The sequence below is a fragment of the Tachysurus fulvidraco genome, chromosome 1 (genome assembly GCF_022655615.1).
Source record: "Tachysurus fulvidraco isolate hzauxx_2018 chromosome 1, HZAU_PFXX_2.0, whole genome shotgun sequence".
NCBI classification, from domain to species: domain Eukaryota; kingdom Metazoa; phylum Chordata; class Actinopteri; order Siluriformes; family Bagridae; genus Tachysurus; species Tachysurus fulvidraco.
The window spans coordinates 37,112,452-37,136,991 of NC_062518.1; the positions used below are offsets into that span (position 1 = coordinate 37,112,452).

Genomic DNA, 24,540 nt, shown 5'->3' on the forward strand with positions numbered 1-24,540 from the left:
ACCACACCATAGAGATGCAATTAAATTCTACATCAAAGATGAAATGTGTATGTAAATAGTAATCCTGCACACTGATGGAATATACAAGAGTTTACCATGAGAACACTGTAGACAGGAAATAGTGCTGCTTAGGACTTGTAGGACAAAATGTTTATTTTCCCTTATCAAGAAATGAAAGGAGCAGAACAGGATCATGGGTACTACTTACAGAACTTACCTTGTATGGACTGGCAATTATTTTCTTTTCTTTCTTTTTTTTTTTTTAAAGTGATTTCAATCTTTGTAGAAGTTGTAATCTGTTTTGATAAATGTGTTTAAACATCCAGAACGTGTCAAGCTAAGCTGAAATAGTATGAAACCAAGGATCATTTGAACACCCCTCATTTACATGCTCTTTTGCTTTTGACCTACTTGTGTAGGTGAGCTCGTTACTGAGAACATTTCAGGTGTCTGCTGTCCTCTACTGGTCGCATGAGGATTTTCTCAAGCTTTAGTATATGGGTGCAGTAATATGTAGGTAATCATTTCAACTGCACAGTTTACTTTTCTGTCAAAGGTACATCTTTTATACCTTTTGTATGCATCTTTAACCTAGAAAAGTACTTTAGGTACTAGGTATTATCTAAATGAAAGCTACAGTATACAAAAGGTTGATTGAAATGACCTCCTTAGGCCCAAGGTGCTATTTTTTCTGAATGTGTGAACTGATTTCTTTAAAGTTTTTAACATCTCTATTGCAGGGGGCATAGTTGCCTGGGTATTTGATTCCTACCTCTACCCTGTGTGCATGGCATTTGCGTGTTCTCCCTATGCATCATGGGTTTCCTCTGGGTTCTCTAGTTTCCTGCCTCAGTTCCAGGATATACATTGTAGGCTAATTGGCATCTCTGAATTCTCTGTAGTGTGTGATTGTGCCCTGTAATGGGTTGGCACTCTGATCAGGGTGTCTGCCAACTTGTGCCCCGAGTCCCCTGAGACAGGCTCCAATCTCCTTGAAGAAAAGTACAGTAAACAAATAGATTTCTACAGTACTACCTTTTCTGATTTTTATTATTAATTTTTTTAATACATTCTTCTTTAACCCAGTATGTAATATTCAATGCTACGACCTTTAATTGAACTTGCATTCCTGGCCTCAAATGTCTTGATTTACACTTGAACAAATCAGAGTCAGGTTTATTGCCCAATGCTTTGCACAATGCACACAAAAGGAATTTGGTTGCTATACAGATTAAATAAAGAGCACAATATACAGATGGGTGGTGTATATAAAGTATCAGTGCAATACAGAATATACGGTATAAGATAAGTGAGTAGTGCAAGTAGCAACAATGTGGAACATATGGGGATGAAGTGATGAACTGTATGTAGTATTTGTAGAGCTGAAGTAAAGGTTGTAACAAGGTTGTGGAAAAAATGTCCGCAACACTGTTTATAACTCCCATTTTTAATAAAAGGCAACGTTTCAACCCTACTGGGTCTTCTTCAGGTAAATCGACTGTGTGTGTGTGTGTGTGTGTGTGTGTGTACTGCATCAGTTCATTCCCTTCATCCAACACTGTGTGTGTGTGGTCGAATGCACAAGCGAATCTGATATCTGATACCAAAAGAGTGCATAACCACAGAGGTAGAGATTTGGCACGGAGGTTTTGAGAGATATGATTGGGTGTGACGTGAAACCCCAGGGGAAAAAATCTGACAAACAATACAGAGGCTCAGAGCTGTGAAGACTGCCACCACTTCATCTTCATATAGAATATTGACTGGTAAGAAAGAGATACTATTCTGTTTCTTTTCTTTGTAACTTGCTTCCTTCTACCTTTTTTATGACGATTACCACATTGATAAAATACAATAAAACTTGACTCAAGTTATAAACAGAACCTGGCTGTAAGGTTGTTGTTTTTTCCCTTGACCAACAATTATGAAACTCCTCTTAGATTATGGAAATCCATTTCCAGAGTAATATATATAATATATAATATAAAACTGTTAGCATTTCCCCCCAGAGGAAGCTGAAAGGAAGCTTCCTAACTTCCTACCTTTTTCTACCAAGGTTTCTATTTCTTCAGGTTGTACTTTATACATTTAATGTATATATTACATGGTCATGTGAACGTAATGTGCATTTATATAACTGTACCAAAAGGACCACCATTATTTATCTTTTAGCCCGCACATTTAATGCATGCTACATTTCAAAGGAGACACACACTAATCTAGAGCACATGTTCCCTTGAGGGTCGCACCCCGGCAACAAGGCAAGCTAAAGCTCAGAGTGTCTACTGCCTTTATATCCTCCTAGTGTGAACAGAATATGTGTTAACTCTCTAAACCTGTGTTAAAAGTATAGCTAATTACATTCTTCTTACCTAGAACTGGTCTGGGAAAATGTAAAACTTTCAAATGGAGCTACTTTTTAAATAAATATCTAATGATATTTTTTATTATTTTTATCTTTAAAGATACAGAAAATAATTCTTTACATGTAGATAATTAAGGGGTTTTTACCAAATCCAAAGCTTTCTGACATTGTAGGCTAATTGGCATCTCTGAATTCTCTGTAGTGTGTGATTGTGCCCTGTAATGGGTTGGCACTCTGATCAGGGTCTGATCAGGCACTCTGACTCAGAAAAGAAAGTCCACCTGATTTTGGCTTCACTTTGTTTTTGTTTTTTTTTCTTTCGATGTTTGCGTATATATATGCTACAGTTCAACTGTGTTGCTAGAAATACTTTGTGGTGTACCTGTGTGTTCAACTACGTGCAGATTTCCGTGCACAGACCTTTCTCAGTTCCCTTTTGCAAATGTCTGACTGATTTACATTTAAGCATCTGTGCAATTCTTACTACAATGATGTTCATCTTTAAAAACACTTATTTCAGTATCTACAGTACAGCATTTTGATCTTGACCTCACTAAGGTCTATTTACAGAATATCTAAATGATATTGACATTTTTAAAAACGATTATTTGCCTCTGTTTTAACAGATTGTTGCCAAAACAAATAGTATATAACAAGGAAGCATTGGGCGTGCCTTTGTGCTCTTTCCTGCACCTGTCCTGCTGACATTTCACACCAATGCACACTCAGAAAAGAAAGTCCACCTGATTTTGGCTTCACATCTCACATACAGCTCCAACAGGTACGATATGAATTTTTATTTTTCCTTTTTATCTATTGAAGTGTCAGACTGATGTCAATATCCTGTTTTTTATTATATTAATAAATTGTTACAGTTGAATTGTAGTGTTGTAGGAAAACATGTTATAAACCAAAGTTATGGGTTTTGAAGTTGCCATGTTTAAAATCCTTAGAATCTATTCAGGAGTAGGTTTGAACAGTTATAAAGTTAATATTAAAACCTTTCTGTTTTTAAAAAAAATGATTTTAAACTTTAATTGTGTATATTAATTTATTTATTTTTATCCTTATTTATTATTATTATTAATATTATTATTATTATTATTATTATTATTATTATTATTATTATTAAATTTATTGCCTTTGCTCTCTCTTATGTTTCCATTCTTCTTCTGTTTGAGACAATGCGAAATTGTTAAAAGCGTTATAGAAATAAATTGAATTGAATTGAATATTACCAACCATGGCTTGAGCAGAGAAGGGGTCGTATGTACATGCAATTTGTAATTTTATTGTTCCACAAAACTTTTAGAAATCCCAGATTGTATTGTGATGCTCTGTACAGGAAAAATATTTGTTCCTCATAATAAGGACAATATTGAATCTCTAATCGTATAGGTAAAAGAATGTTGTTCGAATATATAGAAGCAAATACGCTTCAGAAAACTAAAGGAGAAAACAGAAAGTGGAAAGTTCTCTACTGAGCAAAAGTGAATTGTATTTGCCTGTGGTTCCTGACTTCATGTTTGCAAGTCAAACATTTGGCCATGATGGAAAAAATGTTGTCATTATCTAAGTTTTTCAAATGTCTCTGTGTCCTATGTTCCTCTTAATGATGGTTCAACTATAATACTGTTATTGTTTACAGAAGAACTGGTTCTGCCAGACGGAACTTTGTTGCAGGTGTGAATGATGAGATCGGGTGTCAGAAAAACTGATGCCTCAACAGATTTGTAAAGTTTACAGTAGTCTGGAACTGTGAAAAATCATTTTACTTAGAACTTCACATTTTCATTCAAAGATGTGAAGCTTTAATTTAATAATGAAAGTGGTTGCAAATCCAAAGTCACATAGTTTAAATTGTATTAAAACACAGGCTTTCATTTAGACAAAAAAAAAAAGCCTGTTATTATTGTTACACATACTTTACAACAATGGCGCAATTCTTTTCATTGCACACCCCAGATGAGGAAGTTGTGGTACAGAGGCAGATGTGATACAATGGCAGCTTGGCACCTTTGGGGCTTGAATGCTCATCTTCTGATCAACAACACTTAAACCGCCACCACTGCCTCACCACTAGTTTAGCTGAATATGTTGAAACCGGAAATGGAAATGTGGCACCTTTTTTTTTTTTTTTTACATAAAAATGAACACAATAGCAGTTAAAGTGAAGTGAGGCCTCCAGTCTCAGAGCTCCATCATATTATTAGATTTGTGCACTTCCCTTTTCAATTCAGACACAGCTGTGCAACAGGTTTCAAACCTGGGGCCTGAGATGGAGGTTGTGTGTGTGTTTGTTCACCTGTTTGTTGATTTGGTGGTACAGTATGTCTGTGCTTGTACTCCATCACCAAATCTACGTCAGTGTCGTTTTCACACTTGCTTGTTATGTTTGGTGAAGTGTGAATAAAAAGCTGTGATTGATCCAGAGAACTGATCTTTGGTCCTCTTGGTAACGGTTGTCTGGTCAACCGAATCCTGTTGAGGTCTGTATGAGGCATTGAAGCAAACCTCGCTCAGCAGCACGTGCTAAGGATGTGAACAAATCAATCTATCATGTTGCTTTCCTTTCTATTTTGTGCTTTATTTTCTATTTTGGGGAAAGTGTTATTGATGAATAGTAGGTGCTAGTAGATAAAACTTAACTTGTTAACAAGGTTGTGAGTTTGTTAAGGCCTTTATCACACTATTCTTGCTTGAATATATATATATATATATATATATATATATATATATATATATATATATATATATATATATATATATATGTATGTGCAAGCAAATGAACCAAGTGCTTATTATTTTGCAAACCTGCATGCACAAACATGTGCTGGGTGGGAAGATGTTCACTCAGATAAGCCCGGAATCAGTCCTGAGTGCTGATTTTAAATATTCAGACCCACCATGAAAACGCCTTATCTTTCTGGAAGAAGTAACCAGGTTAACCTGAGCTAGCATATCCTGCTATTTATCAAAATGCCATCAACATTGCTTCATTTAATAAACAGCATTGATTCATCTGTATAATTTATGCCGTAATTGTGGTCAAAGCTTATTTCGGTTTTATCAGACGTTGACGCTTGCATTGTGACTGACGTCTTTCGCACCAGCTTTCCTGCATGTTGCTCTGGATTTGTTAATGTAGTTTTGAGGCTTAACAACTAACTACACTCAATTATCTACTGTTTGATTTGTAGTTACTTTTAAATCTCTCTCCCGGTATAACTCTTACTGTGTGGTGAGAGGCACTCTTTCTGTTTTTAGAGAAAATGCTGCATAGGTATAAGATTACCTACACTTAAACCTAAAAACCTATAATCCCATAAACCTAGAACTGTGCAGTACTACAGCAATAAAGTTCAACAGCTTCATAGCTGTGTTTGAGCTCAGGTTCCTGTCTCTAGTTCTGCATAAATACATGTGGCTTTACTGCAGGTTCTTTGGTTGACCTCCTAAAGAATATGCTGGTTGCTGAATTGACCATGCTATATAAAATCCCCTACACTACAAACATTCCAGGAACTCGGTCTTAAAAAAAAAAAAAAACATTTTTCTTAGTTTTACAGCAGGGGTATTCAATTAAAATTCAAAGAGGTCCAGTTACTAAAAATTTCCTCCCAGCAAAGGTCCGAATCTTATATTGTCACTTAAAATAGTGTACCCTCATGTTAATAAAATCAATAATGCAAATACATTTCTATATAATTTATTGTTAAATTTGTGTTTTCAAAGTCTGAACTTGTATGGCACTTGAATGGAAAACAATACTGTACTTGTCTTTACTACATGTCAAGTAAAAGACAACAGACACTGAATTTCTTCTGAATAAAATAAATAAAAAGTGCATTTTGATGACGCTCCTGTAGTAATAACTAGATAAACTGCGCATGAACGAAAGATTTACATTTTTATCAATATCAAAGAGCTTATATAATCTTATAATATTTGATTACAATAAGGAGATGCTTAATATGATAATATTAGAATTTTAACGGGTCCGGTCAGACCCGTCACTCGGTCCGGATCCGGACTGCGGTCCGTCATTTGGTGATGCCCTTTCTACAGTATAACAGGGGTGGCCAACCAGTCAGAGACTAAGAGCCACATTTTTTACTGTGTTACTTCAAAGAGCCGCATCATACACATGGGCACATATGAACATCACTCTATCCCTTACACACACACACACACACACACACACACACACACACACACACACACCTTTGCTCAGCCAGATTTATTGTAAATGTCAGACACCAACATGATAATGACAGAAATTGACTCCTACATTACTAAGACCACAGGCCAGTCATTTTCAACAATGAACATTGTGTGCACTGTCTCACACAGACAAACTCTCCGTTCAACCAAGTCCACAAACAAAAATATAATAATTTACAATAGCGTTTTTCTTTTACTATGCATGTTACTTAGTGGGACTTCTGGCATTCCTTGCCTTGAACAGTCCTCTTCAAATCTGGCTTGTATTCCGTTGTTGCCAGTCGAAGCAATTCTTTCACATGGGTGTCAGTCAGAACAGATCTATGCTTTGATTTCACGTGTTTCAGGGTAGAAAATACAACTCACAGACGTATGTTGACCCAAACATTGACAGTATCTTAAGCACAGCCCGTTTGACATTTGACATTTTTTTAACAAACTCCCCTTCATTGTATGGCTTTTTGGCCCATGCAATGTTCCAAGCCAGATGATACGATGCAAGCGTTACAGTCTCTAAGTGCTTTGTCAATTTTTGGAAAAAACGTATCTGCTTTTCTGCATGACTTTTCAAAGGGACCAACTTGTGCTTGCAAAGTTCAGTCCCTTTTGGAAATTCCTGGTCGATGTTAGCATGGAGTGAGTTGAAGTGGTGCTGAAGATTTGAAGCTTTGAAATGCGCTAATGATGCCTGACATAAAAGGTTGAATGGTTTGCCATTACATTCAACAAAAAAATATAAACTCTCCCACTCTGTTAAAAATGTCCTGTGTTCATTTCATATTTTCATTTTGCTGTGCATTTTCCCCTGCCATTTTGAGAGCGAACTTGACACAAATTGTTTACTCAAATGATCTTGCTCCTACTGGGAAGCTTTGAGGTATTTACATCCCACTCACATGCGCGTTTGACAAAAATACCGTATTGAACTCAGGCGAAGCGAACACGCACATTAAAAAGACAAAAATACAACTTTCGATATGAACGTAAGAGCCACATGAAACCGGGCAAAGATCCGCACGCGGCTCAGGAGCCGCAGGTTGGCCAGGCCTGTTTAACATTTTTATAGTCTAAAAGATCTGTTTTTGCAAACGTTCAGTGGATGTTAAAGGTCTATGACAATAAATCATAGAAGAACTTTTATTTTTAAGAGTGTACGTGCTCCTGAGATGAATGATCACAATAATCAAATTTGTCACCGAAGGTGTCGTATAAGGACTCATAAGGACTCACAAGAATACAAATGCAATTAAATCTGAAAAAAAAAAATATTTTGCACAGTGTTGTGCATTTAAGACTTTTGCTTAATATGCAAGTTTCAAATCAATTATAATTCTAAAATCAATGCAGTTTAAACACATCCAGTGCTGCTATACTTTCATCCATCGCATACAAAAGTTTTTTCATCTGGATTTTGCTATGTGGCTTTGTGGATTTATGTTCATTCTGACGCAAGAGCATTAGAGATGTCAAGGGACTGAAGAGGTCTGGGGTTCAGTTGGAATTACAGTCCATCCCAAAAGTGTTTAGTGGGGTAGAGTTCAATGCTCTGTGCAGGATACTCAAGTTTTGCTAATGCTAATACCAAGCCTCAAGGCCAATCACGAATAGTAGTATTTAAATTTTAATAACACAAATTTAACTACAATAACTGACATATTTATTTACATTTTTTAAAAATCATATATTTTGATGATATTTTACCCTGGATGATTTTTTTTCAACTTACATAGAAAATTCTCTGACGCTCTTTGCTACCTTATTGAGGTAAAGACCCATAACTAATCCTTTATCACTACAATATACATCCAGCAGAAAACCTTAGCCCAAATGTGCAGCCAAAAAAATCTAGCTGAACTGCCCAAACATATGATGTGAGATGTTTGCTTCTTTACTCAGTAACTGGAGCATCAAAGTTAACGAGTACGGCAAGCTAATATTTTCTAACGTTACCTTTGTGTACACATGTATGCCCTTGTCATAACAATGTTCCTAAACCATGTTGAGGTTGAATACAGCTCCATATGTAGATTCTGTTGTACACCTCGTCATTGTAGGCCATCAGAATGAATGTGTTTATTTTTCATAGATTTAGACCTGCAGTTTTCACTGCGATAAATCTATAGTCAAGTCAAGTCAGTAAGCTTTAATCATCATTTCAACTATCGATAGCTGAAGCAGCACATAGTTAAATGAAACAACTTTTCTCCAGGACCATGGTGTTACATAAAACAACACAGTGCTCAACACTAAAACTAAGTCATCCTAGTCACATATAAACACTTTCGCTTTGTTGAGGTCATTCCAGTAAGATGATGAACATTATGATGAACAAAATGATTTAAACTTGAACTCAGGTTTTGCTCTAATGGCTTTCTGTGACTCAGCACTTAAGGCATTGCGCTAGTGACCGGAAGCTTTTAAGTTTGTTACGCCCTTAACTACTCGGCTGTGTGACTCACTTGTAAGATAATTTGAATACAAGCATCAGGCAAATTAGATTCTCATGTTCGCCAAACGTCTGTGTGCCTTTTTCTAGTTTGCCTTAACCTCATAGAAACAGGATAGGTGGATTGTTTTCATGAAATTGCCTGTAGTGTGCTTGATGTCTTGTGATGGACTAGTTTTCCAGCCATCCATGCTGTATTCCCACCTCACACCCACTGTTTCTTGGACAGACTCCAGATCCACGGCCCCCCTTATTAGGATAAAATGCTTACTGAAGACGAATGAGGGATTTTAATTGATAAAGACCATTAAAATGAAAGGAACTGATCAGTTGTTTAAATTTTCCATTATTGTGGAACCTTTTTAAAAGACCAGAAATATGATGACTGTAAAAGAATTATGATGACTGTAAAAGAATTATGATGACTGTGTGTGTGTGTGTGTGTGTGTGTGTGTGTGTGTGTGTGTGTGTGTGTGTGTGTGTGTGTGTGTGTGCTTTGTGTGTTTTCTGTAGGTCTGTGTTATTATAATGGCTCATACTACCATCACCGTGCAGCCAGGGGTGACTGTGCCTCCTGGTGTTAAAATTAACACATGGCACACTGGCCTGTGTGACTGCTGCGAGGACATGAGTGTCTGTGAGTATATGAATGTATATGAAGTGTTGTTTTTTATGTATTTATTATATGCTGCATTTATACATACAATAACATGGAGGTTGGCTTTAAGTGTCTCAGATGAAGCTTGTATTAGCTTCCTCCCTACTCTTTGAAAGCTGTTATGTGACAGAGTGGCTAGTGGGCACAAATGGAGACACATAATTAACACTAATCATTTGGGCAAATCATTTCAATTCCTGAATTAACTTTGTTGATATTTGTTACTCCGTTTTATGTTCAGACACTTTACCTTTCATCTCTGAAGTAATTCCTGTGTAGCATAGTGATAAAATAATGGTTTCTCTATCGTGAGAATGTAATACATGTTCACATATACACAAATACTCAAATTACTTGAAAAAATATGACTTAAATGTGTTACTTTATAATAAACATTTTTTTAAAGACAAGCCAAGCTCAGGTCTTTCAAAAACACAATAACACACAAGTGTCACAGTACAAAATATGTTGTTTAAAATATTTTACACCACATCAAATTGTTTAAAAAGCCACTGAGAGACAGAACGAACAACACAAATGCAATATGTTTGGGGCTGAAGCTAGATACACAGGGTGAGCTATATATATAAAAACCATTATTTTCATCATCATTTACACAAAATTTTGCCTTCATGTGTTTGTACAGGCTGTTTTGGACTCTGGTGCCCCTGGTGTTTGATGTGTACTACAAGCCAAGAGTTTGGAGAATGCCTTTGTCTCCCTCTGCTGGATATGTGCTTCGGGACCCTCATCCCACCTGCCGCTTACTCTGTACGAAGTGCCATGAGAGAGAGATACCACATCCAGGTATGTGCTGTTTTGAGCTGCACTGTGATTAGACAGATTTAAAGTTATCTCCAAATTTATTCATATTAACCCAAATATAAATATGGCAAAAAGAATACACTATTTGTTTATTTGTTATTTTTGGTTTGTTGGATTGATCTCTGGTTTTCTCCTGTGGACTTCTATAAGGGCACAATGTGTGATGACTGTTGCGTGATGACCTGCTGTCGAATGTGCGCATGGTGCCAGATGGCCAGAGAGCTGAAGTTTCGCAGGCAGCCCCAAGTGTTTGTGAACCCACCGGTGAACGTGACCTTCCAACCACCGCCGAACACATCCTGCCAGCCGTTGGTGAATCAGTCCTACCAGCCACCTCCGGTGAATCCGGGCTACTAGCCTCTGCAGCCTAATACCCCGCCTGTGTACGCCCAGTCTTCCCTCTGATCTAACCCTTAGGGCGCGGCACTGTATAGAGTTGTTTATGTTACAAATATTCTATAGAATTCTATAATGCCAGTCGATTTTCTCTAGCATCTGTTTATATATATTTTTATAGTTTTAAGTGTACTTTACTACGCATATTTGAGAGAATCAATATATCCAATGTTCAACATCTAGTTTTTATGTGTTTTTGTTTCGCTTGAATACTTCATTAAACTAATTATGCCCACTTATGCCCACTAATTCAAAATTTAGCCTTCATTTAGCCTTCAGCACAAATGATATTAAAATTTATTGTCTAGTTTGTTTGTTTTTTTAATTTACAAAGCCAACTGATGTTACTGCAGTGATATCGTGTCACAGTAAAAGAAACAATAACAGTTGAAACCTTCAATATACTTTAGATAAATGGCAGTAAACAGTCAGTATGTTAGTAAATGAGCAGGTAAAGGATGTTATTTCTCAACATTCATACACTCAGTCATACACAGTCACTGTCTGACAGATCACCAGAACAATGTTCGGAAATAACCTGTATTCGCTCGGTGTCTGAGTATGCCTTTGTGCTGTGGTTTTGAATCGTTGGTCATTAAATATTATCTTCACTTTATTGGATTGCTTTCTCCAGTTATCTGGGTCTTCCAGGAATTTTCACAATAAGGTCATGTGGCTCGTGTATGAGCATCTACAAGTGAGCAGGAATTCTATATGCTTTCAGGAGCCTACACTGAAGTTACATTCTCATACAGGTATGTTATTGGCTTGTATAGATATTCACAGAACTGCTAGATCATACTTTTGTCAGATTAAAGTTTTTTCTGTGACCATTGTGAGTTTTTCTTTCATTAACCAAAGGGTACCAACAATTTTGTCCATGTGTATATGATACTGAACACTGGGTGGTAGACAAACAAACACAAGATAACATGATACTGTAGAACATGCACCAGCCCAATAAACCTGCAAACACCAATACTAATAATAACAAATATATTTAAACATCACTTTAACTGGCAGCCATGGAGGCTCACAGGGATACACATCCCAACCTGGATATAGACTCCAGAGCTTTGACACTTTGAGCCTGCCCAGGAAAAAGTACTCACTGAGGAATAATGAATGAATGATAAATATATACACCCCCTTCTCTCTGTCTCTGTCTCTCTCTATCTCGCTTTCACACCCACACACACACACACACACACTTTTAATTGTGCTGACACACCAGACAGTGTATTATACAGCTGAGTGGCAGAAAAGAGGTAGAAATATATACACTGTGGCATGACTAACAAAGCTTCAACAATTGTCACTTAAATCTATTAACATAAGACAGAACAAAAATACAATGAGATAATACACTTATACGTTTAAAGCTTAATGCAAATCTTCTGGCTTAATACCTGCTTATGTTCAGTTCTCCTTACTGTAAGCCTGATCTAACTAGGTGTAAGATTACCATATGTTCAATAATAACAGTCACGTGGATACACAGCCTTTTGAATAGCCTAGAAACCAGAAACTATATTTCAATCTACAAAGGGAAACATACCCGTGGGATAACTGTAATAAAAGTAATGACAATTCTTAAACAAACAAACAAACAGACAAAAAAACAGGATATCTTATATAGCCTTACACACACACCACACACACACACACACACACACACACACACAGTGGTAAGTTTAGCCCAGTTAGCTTGCATAAACCTTTTAGATTAATTAATTAATTTCCAGCTGCACACTTTATCCTGATCAGGTTGTAGCCTACAATGTAAAAAATGATTGTAAGTCTAAGTAAATGTAACAAAAACAAACAAACAAACAAATAAATAAATAAATAAATAATTTTTGCAAATAATAATTTCATTAAAGTGAAAACTTTAGAATATTAAGAAAATCTATACATGTACTTAATTTAGACTTGCAAACTAAACATCCAACAGTAAACATTTTACTTATGATTCTTTGACAAATTTAAACGAATTAATAAAGTACTTGTGTACCCAGGGCTCTCAAGTTTTGAAGACCGGTGTGTGTGTGTGTGTGTGTGTGTGTGTGTGTGTGTGTGTGTGTGTGTGTGTGTGTGTGTGTGTGTGTGTGTGTGTGTGTGTGTGTGTGTGTGTGTGAGAGAGAGAGAGAGAGAGAGAGAGAGAGAGAGAGAGAGAGAGAGAGAGAGAGAGAGAGAGAGAGAGAGATATTATGACTGGTGTTGTTTACTGTGTTTATTGCCTTTTTGGACATTTATCATTTGTAATGATGCTCCCAATTAAAACAGTTCGGCTCAAGCGCAGACATTTTAGGGTCATGAGTGAGGACAATGTCCCGTCCAGAGACAAGCTGTTTCGTGTTGAGGTTTTGTTCAAACTGACCATCGAAAATACCCTCTCTAATGATTTTTTTTAATTGTTTGTTGCGTTAAATCTTACCCATATACAATAGTGCTATTTTCTGATTGGCTATTGTGTAGCCTCTTTTTTTGATTGGCTGGTAAGTGTCAGGCTCGACTAGGAGCTCCAGGGGAGACGCGCTTGATTCCTGCCCGGTTCCATAGAGACAGCGGTGCGGACTGATACATTTTGGGTGCTGCGGCATAATATATGATAAGTAGTACGTTTTACTGCGTGGCAAATACAATGTGTGGCGTGAGAGCGTGACAAAAGACCGAAATGAGTGACTGTCACGCTCAATGCGTCACACTTGATAGCCCTGCTTTAGAAAATAGATGACTGTAAGTAATCTGCGCATGCGCGAATAAGAAGACCAAGACCAGCGATCCAAGGTCTGCTTCATTTTCTTCAACAGGTAAGTTTTAGTTGAAAATGCATTTTAATATTATTATTTTTAATTAACGTATTTGGTGATCGTGTTAACACTGAACAATCGAGCTGTCATCATTTAATTCTGTATATTTTCTGCACATTTTGGTGCAGAAAAATCGAGTCTATGATGATTTTTTTTTTAGCCAACCGACATCAAACCTCTCTGTTTTACATAAAGACACGTTAGTCCTCAATGTGATATTGTTTTGTTTCATTGCATTTTGTATGATTGTACAGTAATTTCTTAAATTACGAAAAGTGACGAAAGTTTAACACAAGACATGAATTAACAAAATAAAAAATATGAACACTTTTTTTTTTTTTGCGCGGGCTTTTGCCTGGACAATCTGGTTTAAACCGGTCACGACCAGCCAGCTTGCACTCAGTTTCTACAGGGTACGACATGCAGTGAAATGCTTTATGCAACTGTCCGGTATAAGAATAAAGAGTATTTAAAAAAAAGAAGCAAAAAATAATAATAAAAAGTATAAACTATATAAAAAAACTATATGAAAATATAAATGGAGAAATAATGTATATACATAAATGTGTATGGTTTTTAAAAATTGTCCTTAAAATGTCCAGGTGAAGTATGGTGTGTAAATAGGGAGGTTTGTTATATTTTTAAGCTTTAGAGGATTTAAATTTAAAGCATTTAAAAAGACCGAAACGAGTGACTGACATTAATAGCCCTGTAGATGTAAGGTACAGTAAGTGTTAGTATCAGGGTGTCCCAAAATGTCCCAGGGTGTCCCTAAAAGGGTTTCAAATGTTTGCATGCTGTTTTGCACACTTTTTTGCTCTTTGCACATACTGTCCAACATACTGTCAGTCGTTTGCTGTTTTGCACAATTCTATACATTATCTCAGGGACCTGCTGCTATGAAACTGTTCATTCTAGTATTACTGCACAATATTGTTGAACATACAGTATTCACACTGGTTGGCGCTCTTTCTGTTTATTGTCTTTTGTGTATTTTTTGTATTGTCTTGTAACTTTTTGTCTGCACTGTCTTTTGTCCTGCACTGGTTGCACCATGTTGCGCAGTTGCACTTTATGTGGCTAGGACTAACTTACTAAGTCCTTATAGCCCTGTCTTTGGTTTTACGTAGCACCATGATCCTGGAGAAACGTTGTACTGCAACAGCTATATATGGTTGAAATGACAATAAAAGCTTCTTGACTTGACTTGAAATGCAAAGTGGAATCAGGATATCTAGTAAAATCTGCATTGAAATGCTAAATGCTGTAGTGAGATAATTTGAGTTATTACAGAACAAAGCTGCCTTCAGATGATCAGAAGCCTTAATGCTTTGCACTGTCAGTCATTGTTTCTCTACAGAGACAGCTGCCTACAGGTAATGCTGAATTCTCACATTCATGAGACACGAAGGTGTGCTGCGTGTTCACTAACTGAATATATAGAATGTTACAGACACGTTGCAGTGAAGCGAATATGTTGTTTATCATCGTACATCAATTAAATATTTAAGATGACCACAAGTAAGAGATAAGATAAGATATACCTTTATTTGTCCCACAATGGGGAAATGTCTTTGTTACAGCAGCAAAGAGAAAGAAATGCAAATATATAAAAGAATAGAGATGTAATATACAGTATATACAAAACAAAATGTATAAAATAAAAGACTTCAGGTAGTAGTTTCTACAGAAATTAAGTTAAGTTCTGAAATGACATAAAGCCCTGTGACAAAAATAATATGAATATTGTGCCAATACGGTCTGAGCTCCAGAATTATATATAATATTATATTTTGTTGTGTCGCTCGTGTCCGGTGCAATAATAATAAGTAATAGTGCGTCAGATCTGAACATGTGAAAGTAATCTACTCTATTGTTATACTGCTCTGTAGTCTACCGGAAGTTAAGTTTGGGCCACAAATCCTGTTTGTTTATGATGATGCCAAAGAAAATCATCTTTACTTATTGCTGTTTCGTTCATCACGTTTGTGTGTGTAATCTTATTCTGAGTGCCGCAAATAATGTAAAACACACACATTCTTATGTTTAGATTCTTATGTTTAAATGAGTGAAAGTAATGTGAATGCAAATATGTATATGTGGTTTGTAAATGGAATTTTGCAGTTTTTCTAATTACTTCTTTTTATGTTTTCTTTATTGCAGAATATTTGGATCCTGTCAGTTGTATTGTCTTTGCTAGAGAGCAGTTGGGAGGGAAGCAGAAAAGGGACCAAACACAATTAATTGTTGCCTTCAGTCTTCAGTGGGGTACAGTTTATCAATTAACCAATCTTTTTAGTATGACTGATCTTTGTTTAGTATGTGGCTATGCAAAACATTAGACCTGGATCATATGTAAAAATGTAAAGTTCAATTCCTTTACATTAAGGTCTTATAACCTACTGATTATCCGACATGTGTAAACAATCGAATTAAGCACTAATACATTGTGGCTAATGTTAATGTAACAAATGAACCATATAATGCATATATTGTAGTTCATTTGTTTTAATGCTAACCAAATATACACACACACTAAATTTCTGATATTTTAAATAATGTCAATTAAAGGACTGTCAATATATTTAAAAAAAAAAAAAAAAGTTTACAGAATTTTATCATCTTTTGCCACTGAGTAACAAAAAAACATTGCTGCAGCAGCAGCTGTAAAAATATTAAAGTAGGATATAAAGACAGTACCACTATTTTTTTGGTGTCCCTTTCAGGTGGCCATGATCTCGGTTATGAGCTCTGGTAAATCACCTGCCTCGCCGTGTGCCTTGCTTGCCCTACCTGCCTCGCCGTGTCCCTTGCTCGCCCTACCTGCCTCGCTGTGAGCCTTGCTTCACCCACCTGCCTCGCTGTGTGTCTTGCTCGCCCCACCTGCCTATGTTTTCAGGTCGTTGACTTGAACAATAAGGAAAAGCTGCGTGTACTTGAAGATAAAAACCGAAGGTACGGCTTGTTGGACTGCAGGAAATACCTGTATCATCTGCTGAGGATGTGATCAGGATGATTGAGCAGGGGAGTGAACACAGGTAAGCTTTTTCAGACATAGTAGTGCAAAATGCTATTAAATGTCTAAAAGCATCTAATTAAATACTCAATGTTTCCAGCTGCACAGCTTGATTCTGTATCTATGGAACGAGTAACTGTTGCAACTATCGACCAGTTAATGATGCACACTGTTGTCTGAGGATGGAGCAGATTTCTATGAACATATGAACAGTCTTTATGAATCAAGTTGTGTATAACTGGATATATGTGCTTCAATTAATTGGATGACTTGTTTTCACCTTTGTTCTGGAAAATCTTGCGAGACGTTTGCATATGCTCACACTTCCCGTTCCCACGCTGTCCTGCAGGTTCTTTTAAGGCGGAATAACCTGCTTCATGGGAAGTTCTCGCTGCACAGATGTCAGCAGCGATGACGCAGACTATGGCAAAGATAAATCGCAGTCTTCTAGCATTGAGGGCACTGTATGGTTTTCCAGTAAGCTCATCTAGGCACCAAATGTGTCATTTCCTGCTGCGCTGTAATGCAAAGTACTATGAATGATATATTAATGTATAGAATTGCATGGGAATTTTGTTTTTAAGCAGATCTCCCCCCCCCCCCCCCCCCCCCCCCCCCCCCCCCAAAAAAAAAAAAAAATAAAATAAAGTTCATTCAGTTCTGATTAAGCTTTGTAGTCAGCCAAGTCCAGACCTGCCAACCTTTATGCATTTTGTGTAGCAGATACGCATTTGGACATCAAAGTACGCTGCTACGATTTGTCACTTCAAAATACGCATTGTAAAAAAAAACATTGATGCCTTTGAGTACAACTGTCTTTGCATTTGCGACCTAGGAACCTGCGACCTGGGAAAATAATAATTCGACCAATCATAGCGCCAGTTTAAAACTCTTCAACGCTACAAGCGGAGAGCCATCAAAACGAATGTGGTTTTCATCTGTCTCTGTCTGTCTTCAATTCTTCTTACAGTAACTGTTTTTTACAAGTGAGGACTTAACGTTTCAAAGGTAAATGGCCAGAATTTTTAATAAGCCTGCCGAACCACAGGCGTCGTTAGGCCCAAGTGTCCGGTGTTGTGCCTCAAGTTTAAGTTTTACGCACAGATCAAGTTTTACTTTATTTGCCAGTTTTTATGTAGGAAACGCAAGTCATGCCTGTAAACACATTGCCGTTGTACTTTAACGGAAAAGACAAACTGGCGCGAGCACGCAGAAATCAATATCCGCAAGCGTCTCTGTATCCCTTTTATATCACGCAGTCATGCTATAACGACGAAACGAATGTGTTTTTTAAAATATCGATCGTATTCTTATTTGATTGTTACTGGCTCCTGTAGATCACATCTGATGGACATCAGATTTTTTTTGTGAAAAGCAGGAAAATAAAAGCAGAAAGTAGAAATGATGAGAGAGGTCATTATATGATCAGCCAGTCAAAACCATAGCGAAGTCTAGAGTCTTGCATTATTGCTGAGAAAATTAACACATGTATGTGTTGTCAGATATGAAGTTACTGTTTAGTTCATTTGATTTAATTTATGGCAATACATAAAGAGTTGTTAAAATAGTTTTTATGTTGCCTTTTCAATAAAAGATTTCTTCATGGTTTACTTGTATGTTGAATAACTAGATATGGTGGTGAGTGAGAACTGTGTGCTAAGTAAAAAATTGTGATGAGTGAGCATGTGAACTTAATCAACACTGACCAGCAAATGTGCCTGACCTCGCGCCGTGTCACTGCAGTAAGTTGCTACTCAAAAAATTTTTCCAAGGTTGGCAGGTCTGCAAGTCATTATTATTGTAAACTATTATACAATGTTAGGGTCCTGCTGTGTCCTATTGCTGATGCCATGTGATTGTATCTGATTCTCAGGAATGCATTTGATCCCTTGGGCAGAACAGAGAACACATCCCTTTCTGGACGAGTAAGCTAACTCAGGTGCTCCGAGACTCCATAATAGGAGAGAAATCCATGGTAATTAGACCTGGCTCATATGTAAAAATGTAAGGTTCAGTTCCTTTACATTAAGGTCTTATAACCTACTGATTATCCGACATGAGTAAACAATCGAATTAAGCACTAATACACTTTGGCTAATGTTAATGTAACAAATGAACCATATAATGCATATGGTTCATTTGTTTAAATGCTAACCAAATATACTTTGGTTCATTTAGGAACTTAATTTCTGACATTTTAAATAATGTCAATTAAAGAACCGTTAATATATTTTTAAAAAATAGTTTACAGATTATTATCATCTTTTGTCACTGAGTAACAAAAAAAAAACATTGCAGCAGCAGCTGTAAAAATATTAAAGTAGGATATAAAGACTGTACCGCATTTTTTTTTTGGTGTCTCTTTCAGATGGCCATGATCTCTGGTAAATCACCTGCCTCGCCGTATGCCTTCTCCCCCCCACCTGCCTCGCCGTGTGCCCTGCTCCCCCCCACCTGCCTTATGTTGTGCCTTGTCGTGCTTATGCTTACTCCATGCACATTCATTCACCAGCTGTTTTGTTGTACACCACATGCGCCAATCACCTGCCTCACCGTGTTCCTTGATCCCCCCTCCTGCCTCATCGTGTGCCTTGCTCCCCGCAACTGCCTTTTTTTTGTTCTGGCCACATTTCCTCAGAAATGGCGAAGAAAGATATAGATGTGGTGACGATCCATGGAAATGGCGGCTTTACAGACAATGGGTGGAGAATTTTCAGGCAAGGCTCAGAACAGCCCTAAAAGAATCTATGCCCTGGCAGGTGATTTTAAATGTTTCACTTTCCTTACAAATCTGTTAAATAATCACCAAATTATTTATTTATCTGTTTGTTTGTTTGTTGCCTTATAGTACAGGATGTGTTTACACATCTGAGACAGCATTCTGCCCTGCGCCCATATGTGAATTAATGTACACAGTTTCCAGTCTAAACATCTGATGCAAGTGCTGTGATTTTGAACCTTCAAACCTTTCGATTTATTTCTAGCCTCAACAAGATGTAGGAATTATCGGTTACTTGACTGGAATTTCTGTACTTTTGGATATGAGATGGGCCATCTTAATCTTTGTCAGCTTGATCATTAGATGGTCATGTGTCTCGCTGTGCATTCCTGCTAACTGTGCTAATATAGGGTATCTCCCTATGCACTATTGTCTTTAGCTCTGTTTGAGTGGTTTTATAAGTTAGGGGTCCTGGACATGAGCACATGATAATGTCTGCTGGGTGGATCTGTGGCAAATTCCCTTTTTTTTTGCCCAAACTTTATTATAATATCCTAAGGCTTTAATTCCAAAACTACAAATGTCCTTTAGCTGTTTTTTTTTTTGAATGATTAAACGTATGTTTTCAGGTCTTTGACTTGTTAAACGAAAAGGCAAAGCTGCGTATCCTTCAAGACAGAAAACAGCAGGTACAGGTTGTTGGCCTGCAGGAAATTCCTGTATCATCTGCTGACGATGTGATCAGGATGATTGAGCAGGGGAGTGAACGCAGGTAAGTTTTTTCAGACATAGTAGTGCGAAATGCTATCAAATGTCTAAAAGCATCTAATTAAATACTCAGTGTTTCCAGCTGCACAGCTTGATCCTGTATCTGTGCATCTGTTGCAAGTATCGACCAGTTAATGATGTGCACTGTTGTCTGAGGATGGAGCAGATTCCTATGAATATATGAACAGTCTTTATGAATCAAGTTGTGTGTAACTGGAAAAATGCGCTTTAATTGATTGGATGATTTGTTTTCACCTTTGTTCTAGAAAATCTGGCCCAACATTTGCAAATCCCCACTTGTCCCATTCCCACACCATCCTGCAGATTATTTTAAGGCAAATTAAAATGCTTCATGGGAAGTTCTCGCTGGTGGACCTGGCAGGGGATGAGCGAGCCACAGATGTCAGCAGCGATGACTGGCAGACTATGGCAAAGATCAATCGCAGTCTTCTAGCATTGAGGGCACTGTATGGTTTTTCAGTAAGCTCACTTTGATATAATGCATATGGTTCATTTGTTTAAATACTAACCAAATATACTTTGGCTGTTCATTTAGGAACTTAATTTCTGATATTTTAAATAAATGTCAATGAAAGAATCGTTAATATATTTTAAAAAAATAGTTTACAGATTTTTATCATCTTTTGTCACTGAGTAACAAAAAAACATTGCAGCAGCAGCTGTAAAAATATTAAAGTAGGATATAAAGACAGTACCACATTTTTTTTGGTGTCTCTTTCAGATGGCCTTGATTTTGAACCTTCAAACCTTTCGATTTATTTCTAGCCTCAACAAGATGTAGGAATTATCGGTTACTTGACTGGAATTTCTGTACTTTTGGATATGAGATGGGCCATCTTAATCTTTGTCAGCTTGATCATTAGATGGTCATGTGTCTCGCTGTACATTCCTGCTAACTGCTCTGTTCAAGTGGTGTTATAAGTTAGGGGTCCTGGACATGAGCACATGATAATGTCTGCTGGGTGGACGTGCATGGTAATTAGACCTGGCTTATATGTAAAAATGTAAAGTTAAATTCCTTTACATTAAGGTTGTCATGACGCGGGGTAAGGAAGCAGACCCAAACGCAGGATAGCCAAATCAACAGGGTTTAATAACAAAGGGACATGAAACAACACACGGACTAGAGACAGGACAAAGACAACAGTAGATTCCGCGCTGGAAGGCAACACGGCAACACGGCACAGTTAAATACACAGGGTAATCACAATAGGAAACAGGTGTGTAGACAGGGAGGAGCAGACGAAGGAGGGGGACACGTGACGAAGAACGTAAACAAATGCACGTGGCCAAAGTCTGGGCTGAGTCATGACAAAGGTCTTATAACCAACTAATTATCCGACATGAGTAAACAATCGAATTAAGCACTAATACATTGTGACTAATGTTAATGTAACAAATGAACCATATAATGCATATACTGTAGTTAATTTGTTTAAATGCTAACCAAATATACTTTGGCACTGCCACAATATGTAATATTGTATATTTATAAACTATGTATTTTCAACTCAATGGTAGTGTTTCCCTAAAATAGCATATGTTTGTCACAACCAGAGGAGGAAGGAGACAGACCCGTATGCAGGATAGCTTCAAATGAAAGGGGTTTAATAAATAATGAAGATAAAGACCTAAAAGACAATAACTGAAACAATAAAAATGACGACACTTAACGACTAGACATGACGAAGGGGTAAACGTAACTAATGATTCCGCGCTGCACTCGGCAACGCGGCTCACTTAAATATAAAAGACAATGATGACACAATAAGGATCAGGTGTGGAGACAGGGAGGGGCGGACGAAGGCGGGGCAGGCACGTGACGAGGAAAATAAACAAAAGGCACGTGGCCAAAAGTCCGGGCTGAGTCCTGACAATGTTTCATGCTGTAAGATACATTAACTGTTAACCTCTTACAGGTGCTGCATTTTTTTTTTATAGCATATAGTAGACTCATTAGCCAGACATCCTGGCAAGGGAATCTTTATGGTGTCTACCAAAAAACACCATTGTATGATATTTATGGCATATTTCCTTCATCCTGTGAATTACTTCAGAGTTGTTCATCTGTAAGGGGATTAAACAAACAATAGACCGCAAAGAGTTAATTGGAGAAATCATTACATAGAATTAACCAGCCTAAATAAATAAACATGGGCAAGTAGTCAGTAGGCAGTTATTACAGAGCTGTGTGGTGAGAGTGGCAATTTGCGAATATATCTGTAATTCTTTTAATATCCACAGGGTCTCGCTGTTTCCAAAATGTTGCGACTGGCTTCAGTAAAAAAAAAACGGTGGAGGATAATGGCTTTCAGCCCTGTATCTTACTAATATCTAGACAATAATTAGCCATTAGGATTACATGATGGAGTATAATATTTTGTGTCTCAGGGTTAACAAACTTTCAAGCACCACTTTGACTGAATAATTGTAAGTGAATTTAAATAAGTAGGCTTAGTAGGATGTAGTTGAGTAGTTAATAGGATTATATGAAAACAGCAACCCCATTGTTATGTTATTTAGCTACCCTTTATATGGCTGTTGTTATGACTATATCTGAAAGGACAAGTTCTTATCACTTTTACTCCAAACGTTTCCATTCACTTTAGCCTATTTCTGATGTAATCAGAGTAATGAACTGTTATTTATGATTGTTGTCATGTTTCTATTCCAACACGGTTACAGAGCATCATGCGCATGGGTGTGTTACAAATTGAAATCATTTACAGGCCTGACAGAGGACAGTTGGTACTATTAATACTGTATCTAGGGGTTATTTAAGGTGTAACAAAGGTGTTATAAAATGCAGAAGAGTGTTTTACAGTATACTCCACTACTCTATATCGGTTCTACCTCCTTTTTAATATCTTTGTTGTCTTTTATCAATTCATCTTAGGGTCATTGTGTTCAGATCTGTCAGGGAGACAGAACATGGAGTGGCAGTCAGCCTGAATGTGTCGGTGAGTCTGTGATGTGTTTATCATAGACAATATCTCTCCATATGAGATGATTGGATATGATTTTCTAATGTCTATAAATGGCTGGATTTGTGACAGAGATTCAAACATGAAGCCAAAAACTCCTTTTCAGTTATCTAATATTAGCTACAGAAATTCATATTATTTGGACTTGAATGATGGACACTGTCAGTTAGTTAGTTAATCGTAGCTTAGTCATTAAAATCCAACTCTCAAATCCTTTCTTGATCATAGTAAAATTAATATACTAGTATTTATATGTTTATATTTATTTTTATTTATGAATAACCTTGTATTTGCCACATTCAGGTCACTGTAATGGATGATAGTTGTGTATTTTAGGTATATAATATCTACACTGAATAAAATGTTTTGCTTTAAATGTTATTTTCAGTGACTTCATGTGGTGCTCCACCCATTGTGGAGAATGCTGTTTCTTTGCCAACTGGTGAGTCATACCAAAGCAATGTGACATATATTTGTAACGCTGGGAAGAACCTGGTTGGCCCACAGAACCTCACACGTCAGGCTGATGGAACGTGGAGCTCACCTGCACCAACTTGTGAAGGTAAGAATTAACACATTAACATTTAATTACACATGTGTTGTATTTACCAAATGACTGAACCTGCATTTCTTGGATATCTTTGTCTCAGCCTCTAAAGGTTGTGAAAAGCCTGGAGGATTCATAAACTGGAAGGTTCTGGAACAGAGCAGCTGGAAGTCTCTCGAGTTTTTCTGCAATGCGGGCTACACTCTACAGGGAGAGTCCCTTGTTGTCTTCATGGGAAATGGATCTTGGAGTTCAACGTTTCCTATTTGTACACATAAGGCCACCAATCACAATTATTCCACTGCCTACATCAAATCGCATACATTTACAGAGAACTAAATGAACTAAAAATAAAATGATTCATTCATCGGTACGTGCTCTAGCCTGGTCACAAATTAGATTTGATTTGCCATGCATAAAAAAAACACTACAGTAATACATCAATCATACAACAATAATATATTCTAGATATTGATGTCGAGAGTGAATGAGATACAGTCTCATCCAGTTCCTTCTTCTTAATCATCAGTGTGAAGTCTCTAACTGCTACTTATGCTCCGTTACTGTTCTCTCTTAATTTTATCTCCAAGTGATTATTAGAACACATTTCTGCAACAAATTACCACACTGACATTCAAAGTACTACAACCAACAACAATATTTTAATACAATAATAACCTTGGTCCTCTTCAGCTTAATCATGCCCTGCACTGCCTGGATTGACAGGGAACAATGTTAACACCACATTATTCCTGGTG

The 24,540-nt window shown here is 37.1% G+C and overlaps 2 protein-coding genes across 6 annotated transcripts; both read left to right on the plus strand.

Annotated features, from left to right (window-relative positions):
- Window positions 1-1,614: 1,614 nt before the first annotated feature.
- Window positions 1,615-11,744, plus strand: ponzr6 (plac8 onzin related protein 6). Its single transcript, XM_027178435.2, has 5 exons — window positions 1,615-1,766; window positions 2,992-3,146; window positions 9,549-9,672; window positions 10,340-10,500; window positions 10,669-11,744. The coding sequence occupies exons 3-5, from the start codon at window positions 9,564-9,566 to the stop codon at window positions 10,873-10,875; spliced, it is 477 nt and encodes a 158-aa protein (XP_027034236.1). The 5' UTR covers window positions 1,615-1,766; window positions 2,992-3,146; window positions 9,549-9,563; the 3' UTR covers window positions 10,876-11,744.
- Window positions 11,745-13,458: 1,714 nt separating this feature from the next.
- On the plus strand, window positions 13,459-24,149 carry LOC113663192. 5 transcript variants are annotated; one of them, XM_047800796.1, is made up of 11 exons: window positions 13,459-13,727; window positions 15,891-15,995; window positions 16,454-16,765; window positions 17,093-17,220; window positions 18,617-18,747; window positions 19,112-19,502; window positions 20,092-20,234; window positions 20,497-20,710; window positions 23,148-23,211; window positions 23,624-23,797; window positions 23,886-24,149. In XM_047800796.1, the coding sequence occupies exons 6-11, from the start codon at window positions 19,149-19,151 to the stop codon at window positions 24,119-24,121; spliced, it is 1,185 nt and encodes a 394-aa protein (XP_047656752.1). In that variant the 5' UTR covers window positions 13,459-13,727; window positions 15,891-15,995; window positions 16,454-16,765; window positions 17,093-17,220; window positions 18,617-18,747; window positions 19,112-19,148; the 3' UTR covers window positions 24,122-24,149. The 5 variants fall into 5 exon arrangements, 4 of the variants coding, with proteins under 4 accessions (XP_047656752.1, XP_047656748.1, XP_047656759.1 ...); XM_047800792.1 differs by having other exon boundaries at window positions 18,617-18,718; XR_007137918.1 differs by lacking the exons at window positions 20,092-20,234; window positions 20,497-20,710 and having other exon boundaries at window positions 18,617-18,718.
- Window positions 24,150-24,540: the final 391 nt, after the last annotated feature.

Excerpts from the sequence above, each read along its gene's own strand:
- LOC113663192 (XM_047800796.1), top strand. The coding sequence starts at position 19,149 with ATGCCTTCTCCCCCCCACCTGCCTCGCCGTGTGCCCTGCTCCCCCCCA. Across the intron at positions 19,503-20,091 it reads AAGAATCTATGCCCTGGCAG|GTCTTTGACTTGTTAAACGA; the intron begins GTGATTTTAAAT and ends GTATGTTTTCAG. Across the intron at positions 20,711-23,147 it reads GGGCACTGTATGGTTTTTCA|GGTCATTGTGTTCAGATCTG; the intron begins GTAAGCTCACTT and ends AATTCATCTTAG.
- ponzr6 (XM_027178435.2), top strand. The coding sequence starts at position 9,564 with ATGGCTCATACTACCATCACCGTGCAGCCAGGGGTGACTGTGCCTCCT. Across the intron at positions 9,673-10,339 it reads CTGCGAGGACATGAGTGTCT|GCTGTTTTGGACTCTGGTGC; the intron begins GTGAGTATATGA and ends GTGTTTGTACAG. Across the intron at positions 10,501-10,668 it reads GAGAGAGATACCACATCCAG|GGCACAATGTGTGATGACTG; the intron begins GTATGTGCTGTT and ends GACTTCTATAAG.